The sequence below is a fragment of the Lissotriton vulgaris genome, unplaced genomic scaffold (genome assembly GCF_964263255.1).
Source record: "Lissotriton vulgaris unplaced genomic scaffold, aLisVul1.2 SCAFFOLD_797, whole genome shotgun sequence".
In the NCBI taxonomy this organism is placed as follows: Eukaryota; Metazoa; Chordata; class Amphibia; order Caudata; family Salamandridae; genus Lissotriton; species Lissotriton vulgaris.
The window spans coordinates 463,912-484,349 of NW_028255715.1; the positions used below are offsets into that span (position 1 = coordinate 463,912).

At 45.7% G+C, this 20,438-nt stretch overlaps 1 protein-coding gene across 1 annotated transcript in view; it reads right to left on the bottom strand.

Moving 5' to 3' along the window:
* The window catches only part of PSRC1 (proline and serine rich coiled-coil 1), a 317,916-nt gene that overhangs the window by 159,963 nt on the left and 137,515 nt on the right, over nt 1-20,438 (bottom strand). The window contains exon 4 of the mRNA XM_086952027.1: nt 8,384-9,017. Within this exon, the coding sequence (XP_086808153.1) occupies nt 8,384-9,017 (634 nt within the window). The remainder of the gene's footprint in view (nt 1-8,383; nt 9,018-20,438) is intronic.

The following is a 20,438-nucleotide window of genomic DNA, read 5'->3' on the forward strand; positions in this document are numbered from 1 at the left end:
TTCGCCTGGCCAATAGAAAAGGGCTCCCTCTCACATTTCTGTTGATTTAGTTCACATCTAAGGAATTGAAATAGATAAGAAGCTCTTGTCCGCACCACTGGCAGCTAAGGTGGACATGACATGTTTTTTGGCAACTCGAGTGGTTTTAGACCTTGCTGTCTTTTATTGATGCTTAACTACATATTTCTGTGGTTAATGCTGAGATGCAGTCGAGATTGGGCCAAGGCAACGCAATATACCTGGCAGGTCCAAACCTCAATAGCAATCCAGTTTTATGCTAATTACATTGGCTTCCTTTAAAACAGCGAGTCATTTTTCAATTACTTTATACGTTTATAATGTTGACAAATTCTAATGGATTCGACCCAAGAGCACATTGGATTTTGACTCACGCTTCTCAATTCCCAAAAACATGATGGTCAGGTTTAGTTACCGTGCTTTATTGATAGCAGTATAAACAGAATGACATGATCTTCCAGGAGGTCAATCTAGTGGAATTCAGAAAATTGTTTAAGACCCTCTTCGTTTTTATTTCTAGACTACTCCTGTGACTCATGACTTACTTCAGCTCCAAAAATCTAAAGCATAAGTTGTGCTTTATAATTATGTCCTGTAGACCATAGACCTCCCCTTCCTGAAATGATCCAAACAATTGGCAAGAGATACTGTCCAGATGTCATCTGCTAGTTGGACAGTAAGAAGTTCCCTCTTTCCAGATCTACTTCACCCTAGAGGAGATCACAGTATAGGGAATGCTTTTGCCACATTTTCCCACACCATGCAAAGTATTTATTCTTGATGACATCATCACATTGGATGGAACAGAAGGGCCCAAGAAGGTGAACAGGTTTACTAGGTATACAAAAAACAAGAGGGGGAAGTAGAGCAAATGGGGATTGGATTCTGGCTCCACAGAGATACTTTAATAAACAAGGGGAATCCAACTCGCAGGTAGGGTGAAGTGTTCAACAAGTGTTGGAGCACTTAGTGTTTTATAAAATACCCCTCACACACCAACAGGCCCCTTGGTGTCATGCTTCATCATCGGGGTCTTCGCACCCCTCTAACGGGATGCGGCGTGCTGCGACCAACGACTACGCGGGAGCACTTATAGTTAATGACTATATGTGGTGCATGTGTGTGGGGTGTATTTACAAGTGAGTGGTGGGACGTGGTGAAGGTTTGAAAAGTACCTGGCACATGAGTATATTGGAAAAAAAATGTATTCTACACTCTGGCTGGTACTATTAAAAGGGTGCAGTGTGAGGTCAATTCTGTTGTATTAATGAACAGGACCTCTGGTGTGCGTCAACATGTTTCAGAGGCAAGCTCCTTCTTCAGGACGGGGGCACAACTTCCCCACCTTACTCACGTATTTCTAGATAATATCAAGATGTAATTTACAAAAAAGTGAAATATTAGGCTAAATGTGCCTACAGCGGTCTGCTACAAGCTCCATGACCTGTAGAAAGACAAAAAGACATATCAACTAATGGTTACCCATGTACCGGGTAGTTCAAGTAGGTGCAGTCACCTGGAACCTCACCATTTGTCCAGGGCCCAAAACAGGGAGACGCTCCTTTCTGAAGAGGCAGTGGAAAAGCTTGATCCCTGAAAACATAGGCCCTGTCCTGGCCCACAACCCTCCTGTACTCTCATCTGATGTTAATAAGGATGCAGTGGCTATGTCAAAATGGATTGGCGATATGGTGAATTCTATTGCACCAGCTAAACGGGCTATGTCCTGCAGAGACTCCCCCTCCGCTCCCTGGTTTTCTGAGGAACTGAGGGCGGAGAAGTCCGCCTGTAAAAAGTTAGAGCGACTTTGGAGGGTGGACTACTGCAGCTTGGCGAAGGCACGTTACAAGGCCGCCATCCGCGCTTTGCACAAATCTATAAAAATTGCTAGGAAACTTTTTTTCTTCACCTCCATCCATCAAGCAGAACACTCTAGCAAAGAAGTGTTCAAGATAGTGCAGTCTTTTTTTAAACCCAGATGTATTGAGCTGGATGTGACTCCGTCTGACAAACTCTGTGATACTATATCTGAATATTTTGACAACAAAATTCTGAAAGTATCTGACTCTTTCACTCCTGCAGTAAGCACTGTTAAATCAGATGTCATGGAGTATAGAGCGCCGCAACTAACTTTGGGCCAATTTCAACCAATCACACGAGATGCTGTTATGCAGGCAATTAACAGTTGCAAATCAGGATCGCCTGATGATCCCTGCCCACCAAAACACTGGAGTTTGATGGCGGTTTTTGTGGCACCTACTCTCCAGCACATATGGAATGTGTCCATTTCTTCTGGAGTGTTCCCAGAGTGCTGGAAGCATGCTACCATACTCCCGTTGAAAAAAAAGCCAAACGGGGCCCCAGAAGATTTGAGTAATCTTCGTCCCATTTCCTTACTGGCAGCGCCAGGTAAAATGCTTGAGAAATTAATCCAGCGGCAACTAAATAAATTCACGGAGGACAGTAACGCTCTGCATGAAACACAATCAGGTTTTAGAGCCGGCTTCAGCACCGGGAGCCCTGATCGAGGTGGCCGAGTCAGTCAGGTGGTCGCTGGATTCAGGAGCATCGGCAATGCTGGTGCTCCTGGATCTATCGGCCGCCTTTGATACGGTGGATCACGACAGGCTATTACAACGCCTGGCTGAGATCGGCCTCCAAGCCCAGGCATTAGGCTGGCTCCACTCCTATCTGTCCAACAGATCGCAGAAGGTGGCTCTTGGTACCTTCTCCTCAGATTCCAGGAGTTTGAACTGCAGGGTCCCACAGGGCTCTGCCCTGAGCCCGCTGCTTTTTAATATTTACTTGGCCCCGCTGTTCACGTTGATTGCCAATTGGGGAGTCACTGCAATTTCCTACGCTGATGACACCCAGCTGGTCTTCCCATTCTCTGAGGTTTCTGAGGCAGCATTTTCTAACTGTAAGGGCTGCCTTCGCGACGTGGCCTGTTGGATGAATACCAACAAGCTGAAATTAAACGCAGGCAAAACGGAGGTGATCTTCTTTGGCTCAAGCGACCACCCCCCGCTGAGTTTTGGTGGCCGGAAGAGATGGGTCCCGCACCATCTCCGAGCATAAAGGCAAAGAATTTGGGGGTTACATGGGATAATGGCCTATCCTTCGCTCCCCAGATACAGAAGGTCGTTGGAGGATGCATAGGTAAACTGAGGAGCCTACGCAGATTTCTCCGGCTGCTCCCAGTGAGCTGCCGCAAAACGATTATCCACGCCACAATCACTTCAAGGCTAGACTATGCCAATGGCCTCTATTTAGGCCTTCCGAAGTTTTTGTTGCAAAAGATGCAAATCGTTCAGAATTCAGCGGCTAGATTACTCAGGCAGGTCCCTTTTAGACATCACATTTCTCCCCACTTGCGCATGCTACACTGGTTGCCTGTGGCAAGTCGCATAAAATTCAAGGCGCTCACCTTGGCCTACAGAGCCCTTCATGGGACCTGCCCAAATTACTTAAAAAAACGACTGCCTAGATATTCTCAGGTCAGACTCCTAAGGTCTAGCTATAAGGTCCATCTCCACGTTCCTCGAGTGAAAAGGGCGCGCTTAGGTGGTAGAACTTTTTCCGTAAGTACGGCACTGCTTTGGAACACCTTGCCGCAGGAAATCCAACAAGCACCCTCTGAACCTTGTTTCAGAAGCCTATTGAAAACATGGCTTTTCACGCAATAAATCTCATCTCTCATGCACTATGACTCTCACTGCTCATGCCAGCGCCGGGACACTTCCTACGGAGGTAGCTGTTGCGCTCTGTAAAACTCAGTATTATTATTATTATTATTATTTGCTTTTAATAAGCCCTGTAAAAGAAAAGGTACTAACATCACATACAACACAGAAACACAAATACTAGGAGTTACTGGCAATAGTTGTCATACTTATGAAGCTTGCTTGCTTCATGAGCAATAGGAACGTCTGGGGTGTTGCTATTTTTGCAATCTGTAGTGAGAAGTAATGCAGGTGTAAAAGTACATTCTCACTTACTTAGGAAGTTTGTTCATATGGTCGTTTTAGGTTCTATACTCACAGGATCGTGACATAGTAATCACCGCCTTACCCCCACACGCTGCTCCGCTGGAGTGAGGTGATCACAGGGTTTTCGCTATTTATACCCTGTACTTAATTGAGCGGAAATGTTTACATGGCCAAACATGGGTGTTCCGATGTTAATAGTTTATTGAATGCTCTTGTTTGGAACGTCCGATCATTAGCCATACATTTTGCGGCTTGATGTGTCAGAACGGACTTGCGATAGGTGAGCGTTGCTCACACGAGCGGTTGTTTTGTGCGCATGCGCAAGGATCTGGTAGTAATCCTTCGCGCATGCGTGTTGCGGCCTGGCATTAGTTCTCAGGCGGCAGTGGTCCTTTGCGCATGCGTCCTGGCGCCGAGTGCATATTCAGAGACGATGTGTCTCATCATAGCGATGGTTATCAGGCATGTATGGAAGAAACAGATAAACAAACCAAACAAATCCCATAGCATTGATGGCAGTGTTGTCTTTTGTCATATTGGAAGTGGTACTGGAGGGTTATAGTTATTAAAAAACGATCAGTGAGAATCATTAATTTTATATATATAATAATATATATACATTCCTGCAGCAGGCTTAAGTTCCTTAAGGCGGCAACTCAGTTGGATAGTTGCCCCCAAGGCACCTCATCATTCAATCCTGTTAGCTGGGTGCCAAGGCGGAATACCCATCTTTGTTCTTTTAAAAAGAGACCGTCCTCAGAAGGTAGTTGCTCAATGATTGTCCATTTTAGGTCATTAACACAATGTTGTGCCGTAAGGTAATGTGTGGCCATTTTTGTGGTGCTTTTCTTACAGCGCACGTTGCTTTTGTGCTCATTCATTCGTGTTTTTATTGCCCTTGTGGTCATGCCTACATATTCAAGATTACAGGGGCAGGTGATAAGGTAGACCACGTTTTTAGAGTTACAATTTGTCATCCTCCTTTGTTCCCAGGTTGTACCATTGCGGAACGTTAGTCTTGTGCTCTTCTGAGTGAGATGGCAACTGCTACAGTTCCCGCAGGGGAAATGGCCTTGTACTCCTATCAATGGTTGTATGGCCATGGATGTTGGTTTTGGTCTGGTATGAACCAACATATCTCTGAGATTGCGTCCTCTGCGGTGAGCGAACATTGGTTTTTCCAAATTCAAGTTACCACATGTCAGTATACTCCAATGTTTGTTGACGATCTTAGACACTTCGTTGGACATGGTGTTGTAGGTCGTCACACAAATTGGTCGTTTGCCTTCATTAGGTTCTTTTTGTCGCTCTTCCAGTAGTGCCTCTCTGTTGTTATTTTTTTGCTCTCTTCATCGCTTTATCAATGATTTTGATCGGATATTCTCGTAGTTTAAGTTTTTCTTTCAGATCATTGGCCTGTAGTCTGAAGTCCGACACATGTGTGCAGTTGAGCCTTAAGCGTAAAAATTGTCTGTATGGTAAGTTTTCTCGCAGGTGCCGGGGGTGAAAACTATCAAACCTTAGCAGGCAATTCCTGGATGTCGGTTTGAAATGGGTGGTTGTTTTCAAATGTCCTCCTTCTGCATGTATGTTTAGATCCAGGAAAACCAACGTGTGGTCGGAGACCGAGCTCGTGAATTTGAATAACAACAGAGAGGCACTACTGGAAGAGCGACAAAAAGAACCAAATGAAGGCAAACGACCAATTTGTGTGACGACCTACAACACCATGTCCAACGAAGTGTCTAAGATCGTCAACAAACATTGGAGTATACTGACATGTGGTAACTTGAAATTGGAAAAACCAATGTTCGCTCACCGCAGAGGACGCAATCTCAGAGATATGTTGGTTCATACCAGACCAAAACCGACATCCATGGCCATACAACCATCGATAGGAGTACAAGGCCATTTAACCTGCGGGAACTGTAGCAGTTGCCATCTCACTCAGAAGAGCACAAGACTAACGTTCCCCAATGGTACAACCTTGGAACAAAGGAGGATGACAAATTGTAACTCTAAAAACATGGTCTACCTGATCACCTGCCCCTGTAATCTTGAATATGTAGGCATGACCACAAGGGCAATAAAAACACGAATGAATGAGCACAAAAGCAACGTGCGCTGTAAGAAAAGCACCACAAAAATGGCCACACATTACCTTACGGCACAACATTGTGTTAATGACCTAAAATGGACAATCATTGAGCAACTACCTTCTGAGGACGGTCTCTTTTTAAAAGAACAAAGATGGGTATTCCGCCTTGGCACCCAACTAACAGGATTGAATGATGAGGTGCCTTGGGGGCAACTATCCAACTGAATTGCCGCCTTAAGGAACTTAAGCCTGCTGCAGGAATGTATATATATTATTATATATATAAAATTAATGATTCTCACTGATCGTTTTTTAATAACTATAACCCTCCAGTACCACTTCCAATATGACAAAAGACAACACTCCCATCAATGCTTTGGGATTTGTTTGGTTTGTTTATCTGTTTCTTCCATACATGCCTGATAAACATCGCTATGATGAGACACATCGTCTCTGAATATGCACTCAGCGACAGGACGCATGCGCAAAGGACCACTGCCGCCTGAGAACGAATGCCAGGACGCAACACGCATGCACGAAGGATTACTACCAGATCCTTGCGCATGCGCACAAAACAACCGCTCGTGTGTAGCAACGCTCACCTATCGCAAGTCCGTTCTGACACATCAAGCCGCAAAATGTATGACTAATGATCGGACGTTCCAAACAAGGGCATTCAATAAACTATTAACATCGGAACACCCATGTTTGGCCATGTAAACATTTCCGCTCAAGTAAGTACAGGGTATAAATAGCGAAAACCCTGTGATCACCTCACTCCAGCGGAGCAGCGTGTGGGGGTAAGGCGGTGATTACTATGTCCCGATCCTGTGAGTATAGAACCTAAAATGACCATATGAACAAACTTCCTAAGTAACTGAGAATGTACTTTTACACCTGCATTACTTCTCACTACAGATTGCAAAAATAGCAACACCCCAGACGTTCCTATTGCTCATGAAGCAAGCAAGCATGCTTCATAAGTATGACAACTATTGCCAGTAACTCCTAGTATTTGTGTTTCGGTGTTGTATGTGATGTTAGTATCTTTTCTTTTACAGGGCTTATTAAAAGCAAATGGTGAAGTTCCAGGTGACTGCACCTGCTTGAACTACCCGGTAGATGGGTAACCATTAGTTGATATGTCTTTTTGTCTTTCTACAGGTCATTGAGCTTGTAGCAGACCACTGTAGGCACATTTAGCCTAATATTTCACTTTTTTGTAAATACATCTTGATATTATCTAGAAATACGTGATTAAGGTGGGGAAGTTGTGCCCCCGTCCTGAAGAAGGAGCTTGCCTCCGAAACATGTCGACGCACACCAGAGGTCCTGTTCATTAATACAACAGATTTGACCTCACACTGCACCCTTTTAATAGTACCAGCCAGAGTTTAGAATACATTTTTTTTCCAATATACTCATGTGCCAGGTACTTTTTAAACCTTCACCACGTCCCACCACTCACTTGTAAATACACCCCACACACATGCACCACATATAGTCATTAGCTATAAGTGCTCCCGCGTAGTCGTTGGTCGCAGCACGCCGCATCCCGTTGGTGTGTGAGGGGTATTTTACAAAACACTAAGTGCTCCAACACTTGTTGAACACTTCACCCTACCTGCGAGTTGGATTCTCCTTGTTTATTAAAACAGGTTTACTAGGTAACCACATTCACACCTTCTTTAAAGTTACGTTTCTTCCAGGTTTCTTTACGGAGTTTCCACTAAGTCAGTCACGCTAACATCTAGGAATCACTAAAGTTATTTCAATCTCAGTCACATAAAATGCCAAACACAATGTACATACTGTTTCTTCAGTGCTCATAATATCCTCTCTGTATGTTATTGTTCAGAGATCACAGTATAAGGAATGCTCTTTGCCACATGTTCCCACACAATACAAAGTGTTTATTCTTGAAGACATCATATTGGATGGAACAGAAGGGCCAAAGAAGGTGAATAGGTCTACTAGGAAGCCATGCTCATCCTATCTTTAAAGTTACGTTTCTTACAGGTTTCTGGTTTCTTTACAGAGTTCCACTAAGCCAGCCATTCTAACATCCAGAAATCACTAAAGTTATGTCAATCTCAGTCACATAAAATGCCAAACACAATGTACATACTGTTTCGTCAGTGCTCATACTATTCGCTATGTAGGTTATTGTTCAGAGACCACAGCTGTGCACACAAACTTAAGCCGTTTAAAGCTAAGGAATATTTAGTTCAGCGGATAGTCAGTATACCTACTTTGAGATTTGCTTCTGCTAACATACCTTAGGATTACATGTAGTTTTCTTGGCCGGGGAGGAAGTGGGCGTTTGCTTCGGAGTGGATTTCTTCTGGATCTTTTTTCCAGATGGCTGAGGGCAACCAACAGTTCTAGAAATAAGTGAAGTGTGAAATGGAGATTCTCCAATGCTTGGAGGCAAAGGACTTTCCAAGGGAAGACTGCTCAGAGGTGAAGCCGATGGCGACACAGACTCCAGATCTATAGTGGGCAACAGGTCCTTCAAAGGACTATTCATTACAAAAAAGGTTTCCCTCCTAGGACTGCGTGGCACTTTGGGACTATGTCTTTCCTCCTGCAATAGTCTGACCTTTACTAAAGGATTTCCCTCTGGTGTTGGCTGGTTCAAGAAGCTGCTTCCATTTATTAACAGATGACTGTTTTCTTTTTCCTGCATGGCACACTTCTCCAGCTGGGCTGCAAGACAATTAGCCTCCTTCACAACCTCTTCCAGCTTTTCAGTACTGAGCGGACTCCAACGTAGAAGAGTGTCTCTGCTATTACATGACTTGTCCCCACCTTGTATATTGAGGTCTATCCTTTTTGCAACACATCTTTCAGTGAAGTGGATAGGTCCAGGAATGGCTTGTCCATTGTCTTCTTCTGCACAATCCTCTGGGCTGAAAGAGAAGATTATTTGGGAGGAAATGTTAAGCATGATAAAACCTGCATTAAAGTGCTTGATCTTAGGTATCAGATGTAAATTTATACACACATGGGTGCCTTTTTGCTCATAAATACCTGAAGGGTTAAAGCAGATTACAAGAGGTATATAAATGTGGAACTGATTGCACTACTAGAATTTAGTTTGAAAAGCTTGATGGCTAGCACTAACAACCTTTTTATATCGCAAGCTTGAGGCAGGATTACCACTTCACAGAAATGATACTTCAGAGATGGAATGCCGTTTTCTATTAAATGTTTTGCAGGAGTCTAAATTTCATACTTTTGCTTTCAATTGTCGATTTGTGTCGCTTAATACATACGTACATTTTTCACAAAGTCTTACCAATGTAACATTTACTCTATGGCAAAGTATGCTTACAATAGGGTTGTCATATAATGGAAAGCTGATTATCTATGACGGGTGATCTACATAGGACCATCCTGTGATATTATCATATTTGCAACATTAAAATCATGGGCATGTCCCTTTTTGCTTAGGTTGGTACATCATTTGTTTGAACGATATTTTTTTAAGCTTTGCTCAGTCAGGCTTATAAATTGCATTTCTTAGCGTAAACCACTAATAGTTTTTCATTAGATTATGTAAGGATTTGAGGTATTCTCTAAAATATTAGTGTCGTGCAATAACCTTTTTGTATTTGAAACTACTGTCTGCTTTATGAAGTAATCAATTTAACAATACATTTCTGTTAGACCCGGGACCCCGGCTGGCCAAGGCTCACGCCAAAGTCAGTCAGAGACCACCATGTCTAAGGTCAGGGCAAGGGAGTTACACACCAAGATCACCCCTGCTCACCCTCTAGGTAACGTGACGCGAGCAGAAAGGCTAATCTCAGAGGCGATGTGTAAAGCGTTTGCGCGCGCACCCAGCAACAACACCCAAGGCCCACCACAAAGGAAACTCCACACAAGGTTATATAAAAAAAATAGCCTTTATATTATAGCAAAAACACATTAGATAACACACACACTTTACAATGTGCCAACAGGCACGGGCAGAATTTACAAGGGATTATGTACAGGACAGGGCCACATGGACCACTGTCAGGGGTAGGCGCTTTTAGAAATAATACTTGTAGGTATAACACTTAGCACATAAACATATAATGAATGTAGCACCAAAATAGTAAATGTAGCACACAACCAGTAATTACTGGTGAGGGTAAATACCTCCTACGCAACCCTAAACTCTGTAGGAAAATCACGCAGGGAACTAGGACCTTATTATCAGGACCTATAGGAACATAAACAATCACCTAAGCAGGTCACTTTTAGCAAAGGTAATACGTAAACAATCCTCTAAGCAGGTCACTTTTAGCAAAGGGGAAGGGACATAAACAATCACCTAAGCAGGTCACTTTTAGCAAAGGTAATACATAAACAATCCTCTAATCAGGTCACTTTTAGCAAAGGGGAAGGGACATAAACAATCACCTAAGCAGGTCACTTTTAGCAAAGGTAATACATAAACAATCCTCTAAGCAGGTCACTTTTAGCAAAGGGGAAGAAACATAAAATACATTGCACATGAGGCATTAAAACACATTCAGAGGTGCAGGTAGAACATTTGCGCCGGAATCACATAAGCAAGTAAATCACAATGCGCAGGGTGCATGTAGCACAACACTAGAACTGTCCCCCAGGCCAACTGGCCTCGCAAGGGCTGAAATGCCCCGAGTCCAAATGTCAGGGAAGGCTGCGCAGGCAGCACAGAACACAAGCCTAAATGTAGCAACTGTCCACTAAGTGCTGGACAGTTGTAGATCAAAGATGGCCAACGTTGGAGCCTCGTGGGCTCAAGAACAAGGGTGAGGGCAACACAGCGTGGGAGCCTCGGGGCTCTAACCACCTGACTGTGTCCCTCAGGAGCCTTTCAGGGCTCGCAAATCAAATAGGCACTTAAGAACCTCTCAAACAAATATGCTGGCACTAAAGAGCTTCAGCGCTCTAAAACAAGGAAATGCCCCCAGAGCCTCTCCGGCTCATAAATCACTTAGGGCGGGAGCCTCTCGGGGCTCGAAATACCCAAATTGCCCCCAGGAGCCTCGGGGCTCCTAATCCAAAAATGCGGGGTTGTTAGAGTCCCTCACGGGGGACTCAGAGACAAATGCCAATGCCCCCCAGATGCTAGAGCCTCGTGGGCTCTCAAGAAGAATATGCCCCACCGCTGGACTTTAAAGGGGGAACGGCCCGCTGCCTTCCGCGGCCGCTCCAGCAGTATGCACGGGCCCCCACGGGGCCTTTACAGAGCACTGGGGCCGCCGCCTCGAGACGCCCGCACTTCCACTCACCGGGCTCTGCGGCGGGGGCTCCGAAGTCGCGCTGGGTCCCTGCGGCGTCTCCCCGCTGCCGGGACTCTTCTCCACCAGCGCCTCGTTGCCGGCCGCGTTCCTTCCTCCTGCACTCTTCCTCTCGCCACCGGAGCACGGGGTGGGCTCCCGCCGACTTCCGGTTTCTGGGCAGTACTTCTGGGTCGTCGCGGGCAGCGCGGCGGCCCGTCTCAGGCAGGCAGGCAGGCGGGGGATGAAGTTACCGAGGGGTGGCTCCCTCGCGTAAAAGCACAAAAATTAGCGGCAAGGTCCCTGGCAGGGTGGGCACCTGCCAGGGGGCAAATTAATTACAAATAAGCAAGGTGGGCACTCGCTAGGGCAGGCAAAGCGCTCCCAAGCGCTATAGGTAAAGAAAAAAGCTCTCAGCGCTAGGCAGGCAGGGAAAAGCGCTCAAAGCGCTAAAAGGCACAAATAAAGCGCTCCCAGCGCTGGGGACAAGGGAGACCGCTCCCCAGGGCTACAGAGAACCAAAAAGTCCAGCAATGAAGTCTTTCAGGTAGGCAGGGGGCAAGGCTGGGCCCAGAGCCAGCTCACTGGGTCTCCAGGCAGGGAGACAATCCAAGTGGCGGTCCTCCTGGCCACAGCAACAGCAGCAGCCCCATCAGGCAGGATCCTGGCAGAGAACAAATTGTAAGGGGACACAGCCCCTTTTTATACAGATAAATCCTTTGTGTGTAGGTGCAGGGTGGGGGAGAAACCAGTCGCAGCTAGTTTTGGAGTACCCTTGATGAGTCAACCACCCCTCTCATTCACGAGGAGGGCAAGGGTCATCAGTCGCACCACAGGGGGCGGAGTCAGCATTGTGTGGGGAAAACCCAGCCTCATTCAGGACACAGGTGCACTCCTCCCCAGCAATCAACATGCTAATCTCACACTCACCACCGGGCAGACCCATCCAGCCTTCCTGGAGCCAGGCTCACCAGCCAGCTCCAGCCAATCATATGCCAGGCATAATTTACACTAATATGCCAACTCCTAGAAGTGGCACTTCCGCACAAGACACACTCATGCCACATACATCATTGCGAAGCATTCATTCTCACGAGTTCGCACATACCAAATTCGAGTCTGCACTCCCCACGCATCAGGAACTACCAGGGACACAGACATTCCCCATGCATTCCTATGGGAGAGCAGGCCAGCCTAACTACAGGATTCACTTTACTCTGGGACACAGGGAATAAGTGCGCAGAGACCAAAAATCATCAACACAGATCATTTATTAAAAGCAAAAAGATGAGGGGTGAACCTGCCATAAGGGCCAAGTCCAACAATTTCCTATGTGATTCCTTGCTCTTTCATTCAGTCCTGCTATCCTTTTGAGGATTTTTTTTGAATTCTGTAAGGTGTTTTCTAAATGCAAAAAGGACACAAACTTAGTTAAGCTGTTTTTCCTCCTGCATATTATAAACTCTTAAATCAGAAACTATGTTTTCTCCATGCAATAAATGACTGAACCGGAGACTTTTCGTCACTAGTGGTTGACAGTTGGAAGCTCAGAAAAGATTGTTTCCTTCAGTTCTTTTAGTGTACAAGTACACCTCAAAATCTTTACAACTTGTGTGCCCAAAAACAACTGTTTTATACAATACTGTGTATTGTGCAAATGATTATTGAAGATTTTAGATTCTTCTACTAGTCCGAACGATACTTCAAATATATAATCAATGCAACTCAAACAGATTCTCCTTTTCAAGCTCCATGCTTCTTGTAATATACGGTGTTGTTTAAACTTGTGCAAGAGTATATTTGTGTATGCTGGTGCCAGATTACTGCTCACTGCAATATTAATGTTTTAGAACTAGTATGGGCGTTTATAACAATGAAATTAAAAAGTAAAAAAATTACATTTTGAGTTCACTTCTGGTGTCTCATGCAGGAGAAAATGATTCTCTAGTGCTCCCAGACCCTTTACTTGCTGTGGAAAGGTGCCATACAGATTTATGGAGTGAAATGAACTGTGGTCTTGAATTTGGATCATGCTCAATCTGTTAAAAATATCAGTTGGTCATTAATCATTGTTGATAAATTTCAATAATATTTGTATATAATGAATTAATGAAATAGTTTTATAGAGCGTGCAATACCTGAAGGTGTCTTAGAGCTATGCAGATTAAACCAGGAAAACTTCTGCCTGGGAACACACCTTTGGCGTAGCTCTATAGCCTATTGAGAAAACAACCAGTTCTTCAACTGTTTTCTGAATTGCTGTAAGATGGATTGCAAGCGTAAGGCAAGAGGCAAGGAATTCCATAGTTTTCCCCCACAGTACAAGAGCATTCTTCCACTCTATTTGTGTTTCTTTATTCTTGGGACAGTGATCATTTGCGCAGAGCTTGATCTAAGGTTCCTACAAGGAGTATACCAGGAGAGCTGATTTTGGAAAAAGGTCAGGCCAGCTTGGTATAGGGCCTTGAGGATTATGCACAGAGCCTAAAATGAAATCCTCTTTTCCACTGGCAACCAGTGGAGGCCGCACATTAGATGAGAGATTAGTTACAATTTGGGGACTTTCCGCAACGTTCTAGCTGCTGCATTCTGCATGGACTGGAGTTTTCTAATGAAATATTTAGAGGTGCCCAAGTATAGAGCATGGCAGTCAGTAATCCATGTTTGAGAAGATGGAGTGCCTTCATCACCGTCTTCTTTAAGTCTGACTTAGCACTCACTTTCCCCCTCCTGAGGTGGAAGCCGGGAGGTCTCTTACCTTTCCACTTGTTTTAAATACTGTTTTTATAATTGGAACTCGTATTTTGCACTTCGTGCACACCTGAGATCAATAGGTGTGTTGAGACCCCCTGCGCTTAGTAGCGCCTTAGACCACTTCTCACTCCCTCCCTTTTTGCTCCGGACCTGCTCTCGGCTGAGTGTTGACGTCGAGGGCAGGGCTCCAGTTTTGGCGGCCATCTTGGGTCGTGCTGGGCTGGTGACGCGATTGGCAGCGTCATAATAGGGACGTGTGTCAGTGTGCAGGTAATTCTGACTTAGCACTCACTTTCCCCCTCCTGAGGCGGAAGCCGGGAGGTCTCTTACCTTTTCACTTGTTTTAAATACTGTTTTTATAATTGGAACTCGTATTTTGCACTTCGTGCACACCTGAGATCAATAGGTGTGTTGAGACCCCCTGCGCTTAGTAGCGCCTTAGACCACTTCTCACCCACTCCCTTTTTGCTCCGGACCTGCTCTCGGCTGAGTGTTGACGCCGAGGGCAGGGCTCCGGTTTTGGCGGCCATCTTGGGTCGGGAGGGGCTGGTGACGCGATTGGCAGCGTCATAATAGGGACGTGTGTCAGTGTGCAGGTAGCTCTGACTTAGCACTCACTTTCCCCCTCCTGAGGCGGAAACCGGGAGGTCTCTTACCTTTCCACTTGTTTTAAATACTGTTTTTATAATTGGAACTCGTATTTTGCACTTCGTGCACACCTGAGATCAATAGGTGTGTTGAGACCCCCTGCGCTTAGTAGCGCCTTAGACCACTTCTCACCCCCTCCCTTTTTGCTCCGGACCTGCTCTCGGATGAGTGTTGACGCCGAGGGCAGGGCTCCGGTTTTGGCGGCCATCTTGGGTCGGGCTGGGCTGGTGACGCGATTGGCAGCGTCATAAAAGGGACGTGTGTCAGTGTGCAGGTAATTCTGACTTAGCACTCACTTTCCCCCTCCTGAGGCGGAAGCCGGGAGGTCTCTTACCTTTCCACTTGTTTTAAATACTGTTTTTATAATTGGAACTCGTATTTTGCCCTTCGTGCACACCTGAGATCAATAGGTGTGTTGAGACCCCCTGCGCTTAGTAGCGCCTTAGACCACTTCTCACCCCCTCCCTTTTTGCTCCGGACCTGCTCTCGGCTGAGTGTTGACGCCGAGGGCAGGGCTCCGGTTTTGGCGGCCATCTTGGGTCGGGCTGGGCTGGTGACGCGATTGGCAGCGTTATAAGAACAGACAGGGATGACTCCGCGCAGCGGACGCGCCAGAGCTGCGCCGGAGTCGTGCCAGAGTCCTGCCCGTCTGCGCCCATCAGGGTCTCGGAAGCGTACGGCGCGGCGGGAGGCTCTGGCCTCAGGCTCACTTACACCGCAGCGGACCTATTATCCTTTAAAACTAATACAGCCACCTGTCGGCAGGTCTTCCCTCGCCGTTATAACGGTAAAGGTTGCTGTCCAGGTTGTGGGTGGTACCCAAACATTTATCGGGCTTTGGAGGGGTCCCAAGTACTCCCCACTAACAACTTTAAGTGCCTATTACTTAACACCCGCTCTCTGCATAGGCACGCCCTTGACATCTTTGAGCTGTTGTCATCAGAAAAACCATTATGCCTTATGCTTACGGAAACCTGGCTCAACGAGTCTTCTAATCCAGATATCGCGACAGCCATTCCTTCTGACTATACACTTCACAGACAGGATAGGGTATTGGGTAAGGGTGGTGGAGTCGCACTTGTAGTTCAAAGATCTTTCGCTTGTACGATTATACCATCATTACCTATCTCTGGTTGCGAATCGCTCGCCTTTTCCATCACTCTGTCCCCTCATCAATCTTTTACTGGGCTCCTGATTTACAGACCTCCTGGCCTACGGGGTTCCTTCTTTAATGAGTTTCAATCTGCTGTCACCACACTCTGCCTGAAGGTTGAACACTGTATTGTTCTAGGGGATTTTAACATCCATATGGATGTCGAGTCAGACAGTGAAGCTATTAAAATCAAGGACATCACTGCCCCTCTTGGTCTAACTCCTTACATCTCGAGTGCGACCCATGATAAAGGTCACACCCTGGACCAAGTGTTTTCCACCATTCCCCTTATTAAGACCTGTTCCATACCTGTTCTCTGGTCGGACCACTCTTTGATCAGTTTTTTAATTCAGGGCAGAAGTAAATCACTGTGCATAAATTCTAACCATCTTAGGCACCCCAGTAGACCGTATCATAAAATCACTCCCGAAAGCCTAGCTCAAGCGTATCAGGAACATCCCTGTTTTCCATCTGGTCATCTGGAGAAGGACCTGGATACGTTTCAGAAATGGCTGACCGAGAGGCTTGATGATCTTGCCCCACTTTCTACGCCCCGTTCATCTACTAAGCGTAGCTCTGCTCCTTGGTACTCAAAGTCACTTGCCTTGACTCGGCGTAACTGCAAGTTAGCCGAAAGACTCTGGCGGAAGCAATACACTGCGGAAACCAAGTCTGCCTACAAATCTTCCATCAAGTCCTATCATGCCGATATTCTGGAGGCTAAAAAGAATTATTTTGAAAACAGAATCGAGTCCGCTTCAAACTCCTGTAAAGAAATCTTTACCATCGTTAAAGAATTTGTTTCTCCTAAATCCAGTACAGTACAACACAAGTTCTCTGAACCTTGGGTAAAGGAGTTGGCTACTTTCTTCACGACAAAAATCAAACTGATTCAAGAATCTTCCCCCCCCCCCCCCCCGCTCTCAGTTCACCCCTCACAGACTGTAATCCGTCGTCCTTTTCTTCTGATTCCTGTCCTACTTTATCAGAGTTTCCAGTTCTATCGGAATCTGCGTCTCTGGATCTCCTACTCAGGATCAAATTAGGCTCTCCTTTGGACCCTTGTCCGGCGACCTTTCTAGCCAGTAACGCCAATATTCTGAACTTGTTAATTAATCCTGTTCTTAATCTGTCTCTGACAAGCGGTACTGTCCCGCCGGCCTGGAAGAAGGCAATGGTTGTTCCACTCTTGAAAAAACCTGGCCTTGATCCGGAGAAGCATGTCAACTACAGACCCATCTCTCTCCTGCCCAGTCTAGCTAAGATCGTAGAGAAGCACGTCCATTCTGTGCTCTCCTCCTTCCTTGAAGACCATGGGTTACTCCACTCTACCCAGTCAGGCTTCCGCTCCAATTTGAGCACTGAGACCGCTCTATTGGAAGTGAATGAAGCCATCAAGGAAGCTCTCGACTCAGGTGGAAGAGCTATGCTGGTGATGTTGGATTTGTCGGCGGCCTTCGACACCGTCCCACATGAGGCCCTCCTGTGGAGACTTCACGAGGTCGGTCTCAGGGGGACGGTGTTGAGCTGGCTTAGATCTTACCTAGCGGGCCGTCGACAAGTGGTCTGGGCACCCCCGTACTCTGCAGAGGTGCCGCCGATGGATGTTGGAGTTCCTCAAGGGTCGGTGCTTAGCCCGACCCTTTTCAACATCTTTATGACTCCATTGGCGGTGCTGGCTGAGTCTCTGGGTGCCCAGATCATATCATACGCTGACGACACCCAGCTGCTCTTCACCTGTAAAAAGGGCATGGAGTTTGATGGGGAGAGCATCCGTGGTTGCCTTCGGGCTGTTTTCGACTGGTTTCAGCGAAGCAGCCTCAAGTGCAACCTCGACAAATCGGAGGTGCTCTTCTTTGGCGGTCAGGTAGACCCGCCTTGGCAGGAATGGTGGCCAGTGAGCATGTCACCCCCTTCCTCTTCCTCCTTGGTTGCAAAAAAGCTAGGGGTTAAAATCGACAACACCTTATCACTGAAATCCCAAATCGCAGGTCTCACCAGTACTTGTTTTGGTCTGTTAAAAATGCTGCGCAAATTCCTTCCACTGCTCCCTCTGGTTCACAGGAAACTGACGGTACAGGCTTTAATTTGTTCCAGGCTCGATTATTCAAATGTCCTCTACCTTGGCTTGCCAGACTACCTCCTGCACAAGCTGCAGGTAGTCCAGAATTCCGCGGCAAGGGCCATTTTTGGCCTACCCCGCCATGCTAGGGCTTCGGAGCTGCTTTTGTCCCTTCACTGTCTCCCTGTCAGGAAGCGGATTACATTTAAGGCCCTCACATTGGCCCATAAGGCACTCCACTCAGCAGGTGCCCACTACATCCAGAAACGGCTTTCCCTTTACAAGCCATCTCGATCTTTGAGATCTGAATTTCTTGGCCTGGCAACTGTTCCATCCATTAGGAAAGTCAGGATAGGTGGACGCTCGTTTAAATATCTCGCCCCGAAACTGTGGAACTCTCTTCCCGTCGAGCTGCGCGCATTCCCAACCTACTGGCCTTTAGAAAGGCCTTGAAAACATGGCTCTATAATCAATAACTGATATGTTTCCTGCTTTCCTTTTTCTCTTTTCAGCCATGGGTCAGAAAGCGCCGGGACACTCCTTGGAGTAGCCGAGCGCTATATAAGACACCCATTAACATAACATTAACAATTGGAATAAACGGAAAGACTTTTTTGAGAACCCTCAGCATGAAAAAACCTGCTGAGGTCATAGCATTAATTTGTTCTGATAAACATAATTTGGTGTAAAAAATGACTCCTAGATTTCTTGCCTTTTGCACTGGCCTCAGTAAAGCACCCAGATCCGAGGGCCACCATGATGCAACCCAAAAGGTGGTCTCCTTACCAAAAAGCGAAATCTCTATTTTATTTGAGTTCAGCTTGAGACAATATCTTTGCATCCAGCCTGCAACCTGGGCCATACATCTGCAGAAATTACTTGCATTCTTTTCCACCTCTGATGAGATTGACACCACTATCTATGTTTCATCGGCATAAGAGAATACAGCCAAGCCAAAACTGTCAATAAAATTAACAAGGGGAGTGACATACACATTAAACAAGGTGGGGCCGAGAGCAGACCCCTGCGTCACCCCACAGGGGAAGAGAGAAAGGTCTAGAGCTTGCGTCTCCCATCTCTACCCACTGTTGTCTGTCATGGAGAAATTAACTCAGCAATGATAGTGCAATGTTCCTAAACCCAAGAGACTGAAATCTTTTCATGACAATTGTGTGATGAACCGCATCGAAGGCAGCAGAGAGATCCAAAAAGACCAGATGCTAATGGTAGAAAAAGAAGTCTAGACCCCAATATATTTGGTATCATTTGTAGATTTGCATCCTCATGCATTTTTGCCTGTGCTCATCAGACAGAACAAGCCTTGGCACCCTCTCTGTGGTAAGCTTGAATGCACCAAGACAAAAAAAACCTGCAATGGCCTTAAATCAAGTATTGTTTTGAGAGAACATTGCACACCAAAGAACATAACTTATATGTGACAAAGAAAGACTATTATTTATTTAGTCATCAATCAACTGAGCACTGCCACAAAGAAACATTCAGTACAAGAACATATTCAACATTATAAATCAAAAGATCAATGATATGCACCATAGGTATAACACATATATGTCAGTAATCAAGTAGTACAAATCAGATACAAAACAAATGATCCAAGACAAGTAACATAAGTAAATCGAAGACACGCCCCTTACTTAGTGTTTTTTTTTGTTTTAGGATAAAAAATGGTCCAGAATTCCATATGTGGGCTGAAGCAATTAACGAAGTCCCATGAGACAGGGAAGGGGAGGATTTGTATTCTTGGTCCTTATGTTCTTAGGTGTGCAATATTCTCTCAAAACAATACTTTATTTATGGCCGTTGGGGGCTTCTTTGGTCTTGGTTTATTTACGGATCCCTTCTCAAGTTGGCTTTATAGGATAAAAACCCCAGTATTATTGTAGGCTTGAATGCAGTTATGGATCTCGAGAGTTAACTTCGATGAAGGCCGGGAATTCCATATCCTTAGTGAAATAAAGGTCAATATAGTATGGTGTGGTGCTTTTCTTTAATCCACAATGTGAAAGGAGCTTGTCACTGATAGTTTGGTTTATTATTAAAATTTTACCAAGAGGGATTGCGGCCTTATTAGCTACCTACATTGCATTTAAGTAATCTGTATTACAGATTCCTCAAATGCAGGGCCATTAGGAATCGGTATTAAGGAATCGGTATTTACCGATTCCTTAATACCGAATCCTCCCTACATCTCAAATGCCTAAATACTGGTCGGTAACAGTGAAATTTAACGAATTTCACCGTTACCGACCGGTATTGGGCCACCTACATCTAGCCCTTAGAGCCTAATTATGATGGCAGTTGGTCGGACGAACGCCCGCCATTGCAGCAGAAATGAGACTGATCGATAAGGATACGCCATTCTCACCGGCCATATTACGATAACAGTGCTATGTAGGCGGTTGGAAACTGCCTTTTTGTCATGCAGCTTGTGTTGCAG